General features: G+C 38.7%; 1 protein-coding gene across 3 annotated transcripts in view; it reads left to right on the top strand.

Annotated features, from left to right (window-relative positions):
- GRIA4 (glutamate receptor, ionotropic, AMPA 4) overlaps positions 1-17,692 on the top strand; it is a 240,600-nt gene that overhangs the window by 172,249 nt on the left and 50,659 nt on the right. For 2 of the 3 annotated variants that reach the window (XM_009890916.1, XM_009890917.1), the window contains exons 9-10: positions 2,902-3,012; positions 11,572-11,778. In XM_009890916.1, the coding sequence (XP_009889218.1) occupies positions 2,902-3,012; positions 11,572-11,778 (318 nt within the window). Of the gene's footprint in view, positions 1-2,901; positions 3,013-4,323; positions 4,816-11,571; positions 11,779-17,692 lie in introns of those variants that run through there. The other variant, XM_009890918.1, reaches the window with a different exon arrangement.

Here is a 17,692-nt window from a genome sequence, read left to right as displayed (position 1 = left end):
ACTGTCAGAATGACTGTGAATCTATATACTTACACAAGTGTCATCGTGTATCTTATATATGTCTTCAGTAATCCAGAGTTACTTTAGTGAAGGTTTGAGAGGCCCACATGCAAGCTCACACCCAGGCACACAAGCTAAAATTCCTTTAAAAAATGACTGCCATTCCTCAAAAACCTCCTTTATCACTGTCTGCATTTTCATATGGTACTTACTTTTATAACACAGTACATCATTCATTTTCTGCTTTCCTTCTGAACTTCCCAGCAGTGAAGAATTGCACAATGAAAAAGAATCATTCACTATTATAATAAGCTTCCCAAACTGCCAGGTTTTGGTGTACATATTCTGCCTTTAGCTGGTCACAGTTTTTGACAGGAACTTGACATTTTCAATTATCAGTTGTATCTGTGACTCTATAGTTGTCTCAATGAAAAAGAATCTTTGTTAGCAGTGCATCCTGCTAGGAAGAAAACCTCTCTCTCCACTGTATCAGCAATGCTGAAGCTTCCTGTTATCTGCAGATGCCTAAATCAAGCCTCCTGCGCTGTATTAGCAATTGCAAAGAGAAAAGGAACATTTCAACTAAATATACCAGAAGTTGTGCATGGGGAGAGTTTGTGCTTGTTTACTTCACTAGTAGAAAAAAAATATTGACTCATATTGACTCATCCTCACTCACTCTCATTGAATTACTTCATCTATTTGTAATTCTCTGTGGTGTGTCTGCACCCTGCTCTAGGAACTGCTAAAAGGACTTGCCTCTACATATTTTTTTTTCAACAAGGAAAATAACGAAGTAGTAACTGTAGGAATCAAGAGGAAGGTAGGCTGTTTAAGAATATACAGGATTATTTAATGCGTATGAGACGAGGAACCAGAAGCACTCCCCTGTACTTCTAGACTCTCATATCACATCACTGCACTGATCTGAACAAGATGTTTCTCCACATTATGAAGGCAGAATCCTGTGTGATGGTGAATTTTACTCTGTGTTCTACAATAGTGTTAGAAATAATATTGGCTGCATAACTGATCTGATCATTTTGCCATTTTCCATCATACTGAAGTCTTTTCATCCAAGGCACAAACTGTCCTTTGGCACTGACAGTTACACTGGAGCTCTATCTGGAGCCTGCTTTCCACTAAAATTCCCTTTCTTCTTCTGGCAAGATGGACAAGGCATTCCTCTCACCCAGCTCTTGGTCTCATGAACTCCTAATTAAGCAAGGAAGGAGGGAAGGGAGAGTTGCTGCTGATTGGTCCCCAGGTGCTTCTGAAAATGAGCTGTGTCTGCTTGAATTGCAACTCTTTGATAGGAACCTTTAAAAATCACTGCTGCTGTCTGCACCTTCCCTGGAAAGAAAGATCAGTCTCTTAATTCATTAGATTCTCAGCCACCTGGAGAGCCCCTTTAGATGGGATTAGAGCACTGTTCTTCTACTGACATCTTTGTGTTCATGGTGTCTGTTTGACACGGAGCTGAGTGCTGTCAGTGCTGGGTCGGAGGAACAGGCACTGAGCCATTCCCCAGCAACCTTGTCAGAGGGTCCACAGACAACCACGATCTAGTTGCAGAAAAGAGAATGGCAAGAAAGGGGGAAAGGGAGGGTATTTGCTAGTGAGTCACAGGTTAGATGTGAGAACAGCTTCAGCTAAGGGACCTGTGTCTGGCGTGCTTAAAGGATGGGTGGGAAGGTGGAACTAGACATCTACAAGTAAGAGTGAGACAAGGGACCACTGTCATGAACCACTTGCCATTTCATAGAATCATAGAATCTTTTACATTGCAAAAGACCTTTAAGATCATCGAGTTCAACCATAAATGTAACACTGCCAAGTCCCACCAAACCATGTCCCTAAGTGCCACATCCCTGGGCCCTCACAGAAAAGGATGTTGACTCATGTCTTGTGCCCGGCAGCATCACTACCAATGCAGAGGGCACAGCTGCAGACTGCAGCAGTGTGCACTGCAAAGAGTGATGTCTGAATGTAACAGAAGGCTTCTGATTGAAGGCATACCACTTTTAATTCTTTTTTTTCCATGGGAGTGCAAGAACGAGTGATTCAAACCTGTTTCTAGAGTAGAGCCAGCAATGAACAAAGGCAGCTGTTTCACCATAAGGCTGCTCTGGGAAGGGTTGTGGCAGCCTGAATGCAACCTGGGAGATGAAAACCTGATTTGTTCCACCTCTCTGTAGGCACTTACCAGAGATACTTTTTGAGTGAAGTGACTCTCACCATGCTTTAGAGTCAGTGGGGAGAGCAAACACTTTTCTAGGAGGGTTGCATATCCTGCACAAGCCGAGTCACTGTCTGGTGGTGCCTGTCTGTCCAGTGAGTGTAAGGAAAGCTTTAATAACAGGGCTTCTAATGTGGGTACTAAAGGTCAGTGCCAGCAGTTAAGTGGAATGAGCCTGGTGTAAGTCCCTGGGTTGGGGTCTCCTGGGAGGCCCACAGCGGAGCAGGGAATTGAGATCAGCCATTGAATTGCAAAGCTGTCACCCACATGTCTTTCGTTCCTCTGTCTAAGACCAGAAGATCTGGAGGATTAGTGAATGAAAATTTTCTTGCAGAGAGCAAAAATGCTCGTTTATGCCCCAGGAAGGCTTCAAACTATTGAGAATGGGAATTAAGTTGTGCCTCTGGTTGAAGTAAGTAGCTCAGATCGCTCAGGAACCGCTGAGTGGCAGTGATACTGGTCTGATTCTGTGCAGCAGTGGTGCAAGACGGCATATCCAAAAGGTTAGATACATACCACCATGCAACTGTCTATGCATGACAGCACTTCCTCTGGTACAAAATTATCTTTAGATCAATCTGCTGTTCTTATAATAAGTTATATTTATAATTATACAGAATGTAGACTTTTCTACTGTAAATTATATACATTTTGATTTGCAGGTTGGTTACTGGAACGACATGGATAAATTAGTTTTGATTCAGCATGAACCTACACTTGGAAATGACACTTCAGCCATTGAGAACAGAACAGTAGTTGTCACTACAATTTTGGTAAGGTGTTTCTTTTTTTAATGCTTATACTGGTGTGTGACACAATCTCATTTCTAGTTATGGTCTAATTTAGTCTGCCAGTTCCTAGGTCAGTGGGAGGGTTAGAGCCATATATCTTAATTATCTTGACTGTCATGTCTGTACAGAGTTTTTTTGGTACGCATTTAATATAATGATTCACTTGAAATCAGATTTTTAAAATTGAGTTGCAGTAGTTTTGTTCCTTTATTCAGTCCTTTCCATTTTTTAGTAAAGTAAGTCTCAGAAATATAAGTGAATTCTTTCAAGGTCTAATTGATAAATATTGACTCACAAGAAACTGGAAGAAAGAAAAACCCAAAACCTCTAAATGACAGAACTGAACAGAGGGTATAAAATTAGGTGTCTGTAATGCCACTGTCCTTTTTTTTGATACGTTATAAATTCAAAATTGACATTAGCAAGAGCTAAAATTCTAAGTAGTATAGTTCAGTCAGCCAGTCAGAACTGGATTATCTACTTCTGTGAATGAAAAGATGAATTTAGTAGATGCATTAGAACATATTTCTTAATATGTTTCTTCAGCATTTCAATAAAATTTCCATTTTAATAAAATCTAAATAGATTTGGGGTTTGATTTTCCAGTGTTGTTGGTGTTTTTAAAGAGTGGTTGCAAATGGGAATGCAGTTGCCTCATTCATTTATGTTTTTAATACATAGTTTTTCAAAAACATTGTTTCTTACAAATCTGTATTTTAAACAAAATACTTAACAATTTTCCCTCTGAAGTCAGACATGCCCTTTTAAGCTGATGTTTGTGAAAGCCAACTGGCAAAGGGTGACCTTTACCTGACCGCTTTTAAGATTTTACATCTCAGTTCACTGCCCTTTTCACCTGCTTCATATAGACAAGATATTTTAACCCTTTAGAATAAGCTGTGTCTCAAATGGGAAGGAATATTCTGTATGTGTTGTTAAGCAATATTTTTTCTAAGTTAATGCAGAGTTGAAAATAAACCAAAGGAAAGTGTCAAGACATTTTCTTACTCAAAAATGCAGTTAGTTACCAGATTTCCAGCAGTGTATATCAGCATTTATACATTAAGTACGTCTTAACAAATCTCCTGTTGAAGATTATCATTCCAGGATGCAAACCAGCCAAACTGCTAAGCAGGAATTCAGAATGTAACTCCTAACCAAACTGTGTAAATTTTTATTTTATTTTATTTTTTTTGCATGGGACATTTAAAATATATGTATCTTTTTCCTAAAAAAAAAAAAGACTTGGTGATGGAAAAAAAATATACTTCAGTACAGTCCTCCTCTTTTCAGCCTCTGATGAAGAATCCTATTTTAAGAAATTGATCAAGGAAGAAAAGAGTCCCAAGATGCTGCGAACATTCCTAACTAAGGCTCAAGTATTAACCACCAGTCTAGTAGCATTGAGCTAATTTTTCCATATGGATTACTGTTCCTCTGACTGGATGACCAGGCACTGAACCACCAAGAAAAGTTCTGTGACTAATCTGAAATATCTAGAACAGATGACGTTAACCTTCAACTTTGCCAAGCTGAGAAGAGAACGATGTGAATAACAAGCTTTCAGTCGAAATTTTCCTCTCATACCAATCCTGATATCTTTGACTGAAGCTACCTACCATACATGAATACTGTAATTTCCATAAATAGCTCCAAGCTTAGGAGAAGCGACTAAAAAATAATAATGAAAAGTAATATAGAAGATTCCTGTTTGCCAGAAAGGAAAAAAAGGAAAACAAGAAAGCTTTTAAAATGTGTTATCTTGCCTGTCCTGTTTGCATTGAATCATTTTGATGTGCATAATAAATGTTATCTTCAAAAGAACTTTTCCAGTCCCTGTATTGAAAGGACTGGTGGGATCATTTTCAAAACCAAAAAGCTGAATTAATATTCCAAAGCATGCCCTATGTTTATGCAGCATGTCATTTTGGGATAAAAGCAATTATTTGAAAGCAGCACTGCTTCTTGGCCAAAAGTGTCCCCTTTCAATGTCTCAAAATCACAGTGCAAGAGAAATATATCAGAATTTGGTTTGAATAAGAATATATGGTGAATTCTGCCTTATCATGTCCATCTCCCATTGTCTGCACTGGGAGCTGCACACATGATGCTGAAGGCAGATTAGAACCATGATTCTTAATATTGGCCTGCCAGGGCGATGTATTTAGCATCCACAAGCATATGATCACACACAAAGAAAAGATATATTTAACTAGAGTAACTTCCAGAATCCTGTTATTTTGCTCTTCTCTGTATTATAGTCATGTTGCAAATGCCAGACAGAGACTTTCTCACCTCTTCATTGCCCTCTTCACATTGAAGGGAATTTGAACCATTGTAGACAACACATATAATTTTGGTTGCATGCATATTTTCCAACATTAAACTGAAAAGCTTTTGCAACCAGTGCTGTCAGGCTTTTCAGTCTTCAAAGACAGGTATCGTGGCAGCATAAGAAAAGTTTACTATGAGTTTTCAGCATGGCTCGCTTTAATTTTTGCCTGAAGCCAAATAGCACAAGTTGGTTCGCCTGCTGTTTCTTCGGTTTTTATGTGTCTGTGCTTACTTTGCTGTAATGTGGCTGTATGGCTATTGCATAGAAGGTGCAGTATAACAAATTAGCTCTACAATCAAAGAACTTACTACAGTGTTTTCTACTTGGTGAAATGTTATGTTCATTTGTAATGTAGTGAGAGCACGTAGAATTTATTTTATAGTTTTGATTTAGGGCATAGGCATTCAACCTATCTCCAATTAGTCACGTGGTGAAGGAGCAGCCCAGACAGAGGTGGCAGCAAGGGCAGCTGATGAGCTTTACTCTATCAGCTGCTGTGCAGCCCTGTTTCTTATAGTTCCTGGGGGAGCCCTGTGTCGTGCACCTTATGTGATGCACAGCCTCCTGCACGTCTGGCCCTCTGGAAAGGACAGATTTTCTACCTATGTGCAGAGGCATTCGCTGCAGGGGTGGCTTGGGACCTCCAAGTGCACGGTAGGCTAATTGTGTGACTGGAGAAGGGATGCCATGTATAGGCTTCCTCTAACACTAAAGTAAAGTGAGTGACTTACCCAGCTAGGAAGAATGATCATCTCTAACTTAGCAACTTGAGAAATACAGTGACAAGATGTTGAGGTAGAATATAGGAGGATAGGCTGGGGAGACTACTCCAAACTCTCTAATCCATTTCATGATACAGACAACTCGGTACCTACTCTGAGATTGCGAAACTTAAAAAATCGTAAAAATTCTTTAGAACCAAAGCTCAATGTACAATGAGCTGTGTCTGCATTGTGGCTACCAGCTCAGTATTTTCATGAGATAGTCTTGGTGTTGGCAGGTTAAGCTTCAAGGGCAGGATCCAATTCAAGACCGAGTCTCCTAAATGTAGATGACTTTACAAAGGGTATTGATTCAGTTGCCCACCCAGTGACATTTAAGATGCTGTGGGATATACTGTCTATCCCCCATTTATTACACTGGCAGGATGACACTTGCCTGTTTTACGCCATATATGACCATTCCGTGTGGACCTCTCAGCTGCTGTATGTTGTTTCAGGCATGTGGGATAAGTCGTGCCCCAAGCATGTAAGTTTTCATCAAAGTCTGCAAAGATTTAGAAATTGATTCAGTGGCCCATAGGTGGATGCCTAGCACTGAGGATATCAGCCCTATCTTTAAAGGGGCAGCACAAAGAACTTGCAGAACGGCACTTGGAGGTCAAGCAGGTTACCTGAGGTTGTCTCAGATAACAGATACTTTCATTAGGTGACTGAGAACCACCCTCATTGTTTTGACTGATACACTCTTGATGGAGTCTTACCTCAAAAATTCTAACTATAACCTCCTTTATCATAATAGAAAAATATTTTTTCATTAGAAATTTTATTAATTGAATCCTTCGGTAGACTGGAGAAAAAATTGGTTTGTTGCATGACAATTGTAAAGACTTCAAACCGAATCCTGGACACTTTATTCAGAAAAAAAAAAAAAAAAACAAAACCAAACCACCAAACCAAAACCACAAAACCCAAGAAACCTTCTATTGCTATCTACAGAATTTTCTTTCAGAATAAAGTGTGATAATGTGTGCTACTCCTGTTCTAAAAATGAGACATTTCCTTGCACAAATATTTGTCCTTTCACAAATTATTTTTACAATGTTTAAAGATTTTGAAATGAACTTTAGAATAGAAAAGCCAAACATAAATCTGTTTGGTATTTGGGTTAGTTACTTTCTCCAGCTTCCCTTATAGTATGAATCATCAGTTGCGAGCATTTTACTGTACACACGAATTTGTGGCAATGTGGTGGAATGATTTGTTTACATCTATAAAGGTAAATGTTGCAGACATCAACTTGTATTTACAAATGTTAAGTATTGTTATAAAATTGTGAGTTATATAAGTAAAGCTTGCACCATTTCAAATCTCTGTTCCGTGCTAGTCATTGATCATTTCAATGTGGACTTTTCCTTGATTCACTACCCCATAGACTACTATTAAGCAGCTGAAATCTTGCAAATGTTCCGGTGTTAAACCACATTCAGCAGTAAGTCAAACATGTGTTTCACATCAGTAGGTTAACAGTTTATAGTTCAAAAATGTAGTAAATACAAAGATGGTGGGGAGGAGTAATATTTTTATTAGACAAGATGCTGTAACTGGAAACGGTGAAAAAGGATGCCTACTGTTTTCAGCTATTTCAGCTGATCTAATAGAAGATATTACCTCTCCATACATATCTCGCATCTCTTGTATCTCTAGACTAGCATGGTGACAATAACATTACTACTAATTTAGAAAATGCTATTCTAATAGATTATACGGGAAAAATAATCTTTTTCAGTGCCACAGGTAGAAAAGAGCATCAAGATATGGTTGAGTACATGCTCTTGATCAATTCAAATATTTCATGACTTTGCAGTGTGACCTGGCAAGTTCATCTGTGTAAGTTGCTTGTTAGCAAACCAGTAAAACTTGCCTTTCAGTGCCCTGATGTTATTATAATAACATCTGCACACCTCATTAGCTTGAAACACTCCCAAACTCTGAAATGGACAGAATTTAAAACTAGCGCTACTATTTGATTTTTTTTTGCAAACAGTCTTTATCGGAAAGCCACATTCAGTCCCACCCACGTACCCTGATCAAATTTTACCTTGAAAATACATATCTCATTATTTGGCAGGTAAAGTAGGCACAACAATTAAATAAACTGTTATTTATTCTGTGTAAAATAGGTAGGAGGGAAAGGACAATATTGTAAGTAAAAGGTAGTAGGTGTTCCCATTATTTTTAATTGCACTGTTTCACATTGGCAGATCTCACGCAATTGCTGCCTCTTTTAAAGCAGTCACAGCAAGAGGTACTACCTTACTTTATAAGAGAATTGCATTATAAGAGATGTTCCTTGCTGTATTTTGCTGTAAATTGGTAAGATCAGAGTGCGTAGAAAGATAAGTCAATGGGGAGAGAACCAACGTGGTTCTTCCAAGTCACCCAACAGATCCCTGCCAGACCCCAGGTCTTCTGAGCCCTCACTTGGCGGTCCCTCCACTGTATGGGACTGCCGCTGCTTGCACCGACCAAGGATGGTATTGGACCCCACTGCTTCCCTTCTCAGCGTTCCCTGACAGAACTCATGGGGAGGAGGGCTGGAGTTTATTTAGCCTTTAACAGGAAAAAGAAGGCATCTGTCACTTTGCTTTGCTGTACAGAGACAATGGAAATGCTTTTTTGTAGCAGCTCTGTCAGTGATGAGGTGCAGGCAGAAACACAGTGTCTGGGTTTTGGGAGAAGGAGCAGGCTGACCTGGCCTCCTCTGCGCCTGTCTGCTTTGTGTCCCTCTCCAGGATCATTATTGCCTTGTGTGACTTTAATTGTATGCCTTTGGCTTGGGACTTATAAGAAAGGCTGGATCAGAAGAGCTAGCAGTCACTAACTCTGGTCTTTGAAAAATAAAATTGCTTTTGAGGTGCAGGAAGCAAACATAAGTGAAGCTTGTAAGGAGAGTCCACAAATGCAGGATACTGGACAAGACTTGGTTGTATTTCTACCTAGCAGTTGGCTAAATCACAGTCAGGAGACATAGTATTTTTCTCCTCTGTTTTTAAACATTTTTGTGAAATGACATCTATAGAAAGACCCAGATTTTGGGTTTTCCTCTCATGGGAAAAAAAGCCTACATAAGGGAAACATTTGATGCATGTGTCCAAAATACTTCCCCAAATTAAGATCTACTGTAAAGAGAGGGCAGGACCCCTTCTCCTTGCTTTCTTCTCTCCCTCCCTCTGGAAGACAGGTAGTTGAGATTAAGCTGGTTTAAGTGGAGATAGGAATACAAGAAACGGTGCAGGCTGCTGGTAATACTACTTTTCCTTTGAAGATACAAACTCTGGATGGGCAAAGGTATTGCACTGCATCACTGTAGTGATTAGAGTATGTAGTTAATGCTGTAGCTCAGGGCTCTTCTCAGTGCCCAGGCCACACGCCTCGAGACAACAGCTTGTTTTGGGATTGCTCCAGTTTTAGAAGTCCTTGGCAATCCTTAGCCGTGCAGTGGTCATAATCACATGCTCAAGAAAGGCAGCGATCTGCTGTTGTCAACCTCAAATTTCTCTGGACATTGATATTTACATATAGGTCAAGGAACCAGGTAGTCAGACAGAGTTTGAGTTTGGAATTGATCATTGTGGACACTTTTCTATGTTGTGTGATTCCTTAGCTGAAGTGATGGTCATAACGCATAAATGGCCTCCCACACTGAATTACTGGTAAGGGATTGTGGCCCAAAGAGGCATGTCCATAGCAGAGAATAACATAAGAAGGAGACTGTGGGAGAAGAGGTGTTCTGGGAATACACCTGAGAGTGAGACATTCCTGCAATACTTAGGAACCTGACCCTGTTTTAAAGGAAACACTATCATTTCCTCATTCCCAAACTGTTGGATTTAATCTGAGACCTTTCTTTCACATTGAAGTAAACAAACTAGACAACTTTCTCCACTCACATTACCCAAATCTCTGTTCTGTGACCCTTATACAGAGGTGGGTCCAATTTACATTTACCACAGGGAGTAAATTTACATAAGTAAAGAGAATAGTGCCTCCCACGTATAATCTCTCTCTTTTCTATTTCTCTGCCTTTTTCACCTTATAATAGTAAATTAAAGATACTGTTCAGGCTTGCTTATCAAGTTCTTCTCTTGGGTGGATCCACACCCTGCTAATAGAAGCTACATATTAGTATCCAAAAGGAAAAATATACCTGACAGACTGAAAATTTTTGGAATTGGTTTCTTCAGTCCCCTTATTGCTCATGTAATGCCATGTATCCTCCATTGTTAAACACCTAACAGAGGTTACAAAATTGTTGTTGCTTACAGCTGATGTTGATGTAGTTTCAATGAAGCAGACGTTCTCAGACTACATGTTTACCTTTATTTTATTTTTTTTCTAATTAGGTATATAGTAAAAATGTGAATAGGGCAGACAGAGTATTCTCAAGGTTAGTGTCAGAAAAACAGCATTTGCCAGGGCCAGCACAGAGAAGATTTAAGTTGCCAGTATTTTGCGATGTAAATTCAAAGAAAGGGTGACATTAATGACAAGTATTTTATCTGGAACTGGCTATGAATATGAATTATGTGAAGTAATTTAAAATACCACCAGAAAGTATAGTTTAACATAATGATTGCTAATGTCTAAATCCACACAGAGCAAAAAAGAAAAATGTGATCTTGTTTTCCCAATGTTACTTTGATTTCACAATCACACAATGTTCACTATATTGTTAGTATGGTTTACACAGTGAATGTAAGGTCCGCTTTTCGAGACAGGTTTCACTTGTTTTCAATGGCACTCACCAACCAAAAATCTTTTGGTACTTCTTTTTCATACAGCATGTAAAGTCAGTGTCAGCTTAATACCATTCTTGTCCATGCGTATTGCTTAGATTCATCCTAAAAGACCTTGCAGAGTCTGCACTGTTTATTCAAAAGGGAAGGCATGTATTTCCTCAGGAACATGTTCTCACTAAAATGTATGTAGCCTCTTAGTAACTGTTCATTCTAAACCCTGAGAAAGCAAATCATTCAGCCTGTGCATCTGAAATTACATGACAGTGACCCCACTATGTTAGAGGATATGCTTACTTAACTGAAGTCAAAAGCGTAAATTATACCTTGCATTATCCCACAGTCATTTGCATTGTAGAGGTGCAACCTCTAGTCACGCTTTAAATTCAGCATGTACCGCACAAAGGTCTTTCATTTAAAACAAAGTATAATTTATGTGCATTCTTGGATAGTTTTTGCGTTTATAATTTTTAAGGTTGATAAATCTTGTGAAATGTATAAGCCAAATTACAGCATAAATAGTGTACCATTCCAGAATCATTTCTCTTCATACATTTTAATTTAAATGTGTTAATACTATCCATGAACTTTTTATAAGATGTATGTTGTTTAGTCAGCAAATTACATGTTACTTTTCAGAGTATATTCTGTATACTTCTCCTTTACAGTTCTACTTCTTTTATTATAGGAAGCCCCATATGTTATGTTCAAGAAAAACCATGATACGTTTGAAGGGAATGACAAGTTTGAAGGATACTGTGTAGATCTGGCGTCAGAAATTGCAAAACATATTGGTATCAAGTACAAAATTGCCATTGTTCCTGATGGAAAATATGGAGCAAGGGATCCAGAGACAAAAATCTGGAATGGGATGGTGGGAGAACTTGTTTATGGGGTAAGCATACCGATTTTTGAAGCAGGATTTAATTTATCACAGCATTAGTCATAAAAGAGGCAGTATACGTGCATTTTATTTAACCTTGGGGTCACAGAAAAGAAACAGAATTCTGTTTCAGATGTCTGTGCTTTCATTTATTTTCAAGAGAAAATCAAATAGTTTCATGCAAATTCTACTATTTATTCAACTAGTACCTTGTAACATTAGAACATCCATAGTGTGTACATATCTTAAAAATTCATTAATGTTAGGACTGATGTTAGAGAGCATCTATTCCTCATGCATTGTAAAACTTAGTTGGGAAGAATATCACTCATTTATTCATTTTCATGGAATGGGGGACAGATCTTTTAAAAAAAAAAAGATAGGACTCTTGGTCTAGTTTGAGAAATGGAGAATCCACCATCATATATAAAGCATATATGATAAACCACTACAGACAAGTACACAATTATGTAGTTCAGAATTTAGACAGACTTTCAAGATGAACATCAATCATAAAATTTAAGAGCAAACCTGCTAAGTTCAGCAACTAAGAGCAACTAGGAATTATACAGTGGTCTGGAGAAGGATTCTTCACAATAGCATAACAGTTAACAATTTTGTTGAAATATGAACTTGTCATATTTAATGAAAATAGTGCCAACAAACCCAAAGAAACAGTATCTGGTGTTACCAAAAGTAGCAAAACTCAGAGCTGTGCTTCCTGGTGACTGCAGTTGCTAATATCTGCACTGAGAATAGATCAAAATTCTTAGAGAAACTTTTCATTTCAGTGATGGAATAAAAGAAAAAATCCTAAAACTATTCAGGTGAGAACTCGTAACATGCCTTAATCTCCCTATAAAAAACTACTGCACACCAGTTGTTCCATCCACAGTTACAGTTTTCACAATTCCAATGATGGTTAGGGCCCCGTGTGGCAAAGCCTGGGGGCTATTCTCACAGCTCCGTTTCTGTTCCTTTCTGACAGCTAAGTATAGTTGATAAATTTTGTCAAAGTCTTCTCCACTAGCATCAGTTCAGGGGACTCCTCAACATGAAACAGACTGTGTGCTGTAGGAGTGTGGGAAACGGTGGCCCAGAGTTTGTTGATTTCCCCTCCATGTGGGAATGGGAAGGTTATAGCGGCCTAACAAAACCCTGTATGTTCTTGCAAGTTCTTGGAGAAGCCAACCTCACTTGTGCCTTTAGAGTGTGAAAAAGCTAAATGATCACCAAGTATGTATATCCACTTTAGTGGCTTGGATGCAGCTAAACTCTACCTTTAAAAGCCAAGGTTATTTCCAACTTATTTTATCAAAATGGAGGTAACTCCTTGTCTGGCTTTTAATCACAATAGTCATTGCATGGATGTCAATGGCTATGCACTGTTTTACACCAGTAGCTTTTTTAAAACATCTGAGAAACTTTACATATTGTGTGAAAATTCCCTTCCCCAGAGGCAGAGTTTTCAGAGTTTCAGTGGCCTATAATGAAAATTATCATTGAAAATTATAGAGGAAACTTGAAATTACACTTTAGTTTTCAATTTGTTTTTTTTTCCCCTTTTATTTATCTTCAAAAATTTACCTTATCAAACCCAAACTGCCCTAGTGCTCGACTAAAACACAAAGTTCCATTAGGAAGCTCACACAGAGGTTCGTGCCAATACTGGAAAGTGAACTGCTGCTGTTAACATAGCTGAAAGCAACAAAACACGGGCACGAGGAACATGTTGCAAATGACCTGCATGAAAAGGATGGCCCAGAATACATGGTCAACACTTCATTTTTTGTAATGGAAAAGAATGAAGTGAAGACTCTTTTAAAGGTTTGATGGCCAAGTTTAAAAGCTCCTGCACAACTATGCGTTTAGGAAGGCTGCAGTCTGATTGTGAATCCGGATTTGAGCTCTGGGAATGGACCATAGCAGAGCTCTTGGAGTTGTTCTTTTATTGAAAGAACAGAAGTCTGCTGTCGCCTAGTATATTTGCTGTACTGTCCAAAGGCTCCATTAGCCTATATCTATCCCAGTATATCAGTGTTACCAGGGAATGTCCCTGGGCACTGGAACTTGCTTGTCTAACTGTTAAATTGCAACAATGGTCCCTGCTATATTTTTGGCTGATAATTACTCTCCAAAACAATATCGTAGCTCAGCTGGACACGACCATGGGGGGAAGACTGTTCCCAATAAGCAGCTTGAATGCAGCCATCCTCATTTAGAGGTTAAATAACTGTCATGGTAATGACACAGACTGTCCTGTACCAGCTGGCCTTAAGGCCACGAGCTGCTCCAAGCATGTTTGATGTACCTTTACAGGTGTATCTTTAAAGGAAATCATTCTTCCTGTTCACTTATAAAAGTTTGCTGCTTAAGATTTCCATAGGAAATCCATGAAGAGCATCCTCTCTGCAACTTCCTTGAGTCCTTGCCAGATGATTTACAGAACGTCAGGTTCCCCAGCCTATTCCATACAGAGAAAGCAGAAAAATCAGTCAGCCAGAGACTTTCCTGCACAGCTGTGCTATAAGAGGATGTTCATCTTCTCTGGTAGATCCCCAAATCATAAACGCAAGAACTCTAAGCAGCTGGCTATGCTTCAAGCAGGGCTTTTAGTAAGCAGCCAGGATTGGGACAGAATTTGCAACTGAATTAGCAAGTTAACAAGACGATCTATTTGGGAAACATTTTACAGGTTCCAATTCCCAACCACATTAAAGGATTAACAGACAGTTTTGTGCTGGCCAGTGAGACTGATCCTTTTCTGTGCCACATGAAAAGGTCCCCTCCTCTCCCACTCTTTACACCGTACCCCAATGCCTCTTAGCCCCATACATGCTACTGAGGGTGGACACACGTGCCAATTTTATCCCATGTTCCCTTGAGACCCATATGCACCGTTGGTCGCTCTGGTAGCTGGACACCTTCAGGTACTGCACAGAGCAGCTCAGTTGTCACCTGAACTCTGTAGTTGATTTTTCCATCATGTCCCAGGGGAAACAGTGTATAAAGTGCTGCGGTGTACAGTTTTGCTATGGCTGTACAGAAGGTCAGGGGGAGGGGAAGTGTTTATTTTCCTGCTGTGTTTTTAACATTCTCTTAAAAACTACCAGGAAATCTTGGTCATTTGTCCCTGATCTGTCCGAACACCTGCAGTATTCCAGTGGGGCTCTATAGCCCTTGGTACCAACCTCACAGAAGGAATGCTGGCTGAGGATGAAATACCATTAAGCACACGTAACAGGTGTTTCCAAATGCACTAACAGTCAGCTCCCATTAAATATTCATTCTCCTGACAGAGAATGCTATTCTTTCACTGCTTAACACAAAAGGTCACAACTCATTTCTGTTTAAAATCTGAGAAGCTTAAGCTTCTGAAGTTGAAATCACTGCCTGCATGATTTTTCGCAGATAGGCTTACCACCTTCATGCAGCTTGTACCAAGGATAGATTTTATTCACAAGGTTATAATAATGTGTCCTGGAAAACTAAAAGTCTCTCACCATCAGACTCCATCTTGCCCCATTGTATCATATTGGAAGGATACAGAATCCATCGGTATTATCGGTACTTGTTAGTGATGCAGCCATGATTGAAATGCTGTTACAGATGTAGTTATGTCAAGTGCGAAGTATCATTAGCCTTTGTCAAAACAGCTTTCACTGGCAACAAAATCGTGAATTGTTCGCACCATTGTTATAGTGTTAATCATTTAAATCCATAATTATATGGTGCACATTAACTGGGCAAAGCACAAGTGCTGCTGATTACCATGCACAGCTATTGTCATTATTTAGCTTTCAACAACAAAAAGTTTATGTAGGCCTTAATGTGGCACACAGTAGTCTTACAAAAATAATAACTAATATTATGAAACTGGGGATGCTGCACTTTTTCCAATTATTTGGCACCTAATTGTGACCTAGCCGTGGACTGTCCTTTTACATTCATTGGCATGAAACAGGTTTATCTACATTATGAATAATCTCTCATTAGATCACTATTGCAATAAAATAGGTAAGTTCCTATTTCTCCTCTTTAACTATTTAAAGGAGCGTAGGCAGCTAGTTCTGATGTAGTTCAAGTTCTGCGTGTTCTCTGTAAGCTTTTAAATTTAGTAAGATGAATGTTATCCAGTGTTTCGCATACAGTATGCAGTGTGCTAATTAGGTCTTTAAAATCTCCACAATTTGCGCTAAAATGATGCTGCCACTTTTCCACCTCACATCGTAAAAACTAAGAGTGCTCAAGGATCCTTGTTTTAATCCCAGTAGTGATCTACAGACACAAAAAAATGAGGTGTTAGCCAGCACTTTTGAAGACCATTGACTGGGTCTATCATTTACACTGTGTTAATGAAGATACCACTATGTGACAAATAGAAAATTAGCAGTAATAGATCACAGTTTCCCTGAGTCTTTCAATTAATTCATTTCAAGGACTCCACATTAGGTGTTCACAGTAGCTGAAATTTAGGAATATAAAAGACTGATTCTGAGGAAGGAAACCGTCCTTCTAGAGAAAAGGAATTTATGACTGAGGTGAAAGACAAAAATATGCAGCAATGCCAGCAGCCCGAACCATCCTGTAGTCCTTAGACTACAGGAACCAAATTTACTTCACAACTTTCAGAATATTTAAAAATATTTTTTAGATATGTTATTTTTCTTCATACAGTACCTATCTTAAAATATCTATTTCAGTCAGACTTATGTAATTGCAAGACTTAGAGGCCAAATTTTTAAAATTGCCTTGTATTATAAAATTTACATTAAAATTCAGAGAATTAGCAATATTATCATAATGTCTACCCAAGACAATAGCACCAGAGATAAACTCTGATATGCTTGCAAAATTATGATTTTAATTGTGTTGCTTAAACTGTAATATCTTTACATAAAATTATGATGATGTCTTTGCATCACAACTATTTCAGAACGACTGATATAATATGATGATTAATATATAGCAATTTTAATAAAAATTTGCATTTTTGGGCCACTGCACCGGAATGGCTTGGTTCTTTTGCATTATTCACAATTATACTGCTACCAAAATAGGTTTAAATTTTAATTACATTAAATTAGTTTAAAATTGAATTCCATAAAATATGTATAGCTTAGTATAACTTAGTGTATAAAATAACAAAAACATATTATTTTAAATGCATTTATCTGTTTCAAAGTTGTGAGATGACAAAAAAGCCTACATTTCAGCTTCTTTTTTTCTTTATCACACATGCTATTTAAGTAACACTTGGATTAAGCTATTTAAGCACATCCTTAATTTTCAGCATGTTTTAATCGCATTTAAATTGATGGGATTTAAATATATCCTTGTATATTTTACCAAGTATGAATGTCCCTAAGAACACCCTAAAAGGCAAACATGCTTAAATGCTTTGCTAAACTATGGGCTGTGTACTATATCTGAAGATGCTGCCCCATAAGGTGAATTTGGGTCAACTGAGTATTTAGAAAATAAAACTACGACAGTTCTATTATGGAGATTTATGAATAGCTCTTGATTGTGCCTGTGAAGATGACTGGGCCTGGGGTGGGGTAAATACAGGCAGATTATGTCATATGTTTGGGACCTGAAGCAGAGTAACGCCACTGCAGAAGGCAGGTTGTGAGTCTACCTTATTTGCAGCCAACACCAAGTGCTCTCAAAATACGCTGTTACCCTCCTCAGCCCTTGAGCTGTGTAGAAGTCCATGCTGGCCCCAGAGCACAGCTCTGCTCTGTGAATCCACCTAGATACAGCACCCTGTTGATGAACAGGAGAAAGGTTTCAGCAGCTTCTGCATCTGTTCCCCTCCCGCCGGTGCATCTTTTGTCCCAGTTCCTCTTACAATTCCGATCTTAAGTACTGCTGTAATGATGGCTTTGGTGTACAAGACGAGGCAAGGCAAGGAGCAAACCTT

The sequence above is a fragment of the Charadrius vociferus genome, unplaced genomic scaffold, assembly GCF_000708025.1.
Source record: "Charadrius vociferus isolate BGI_N301 unplaced genomic scaffold, ASM70802v2 scaffold118, whole genome shotgun sequence".
Lineage (NCBI taxonomy): Eukaryota > Metazoa > Chordata > Aves > Charadriiformes > Charadriidae > Charadrius > Charadrius vociferus.
Note: the sequence above shows the minus strand (reverse complement) of the source record. Positions and strands in the feature narration are given on the sequence as shown.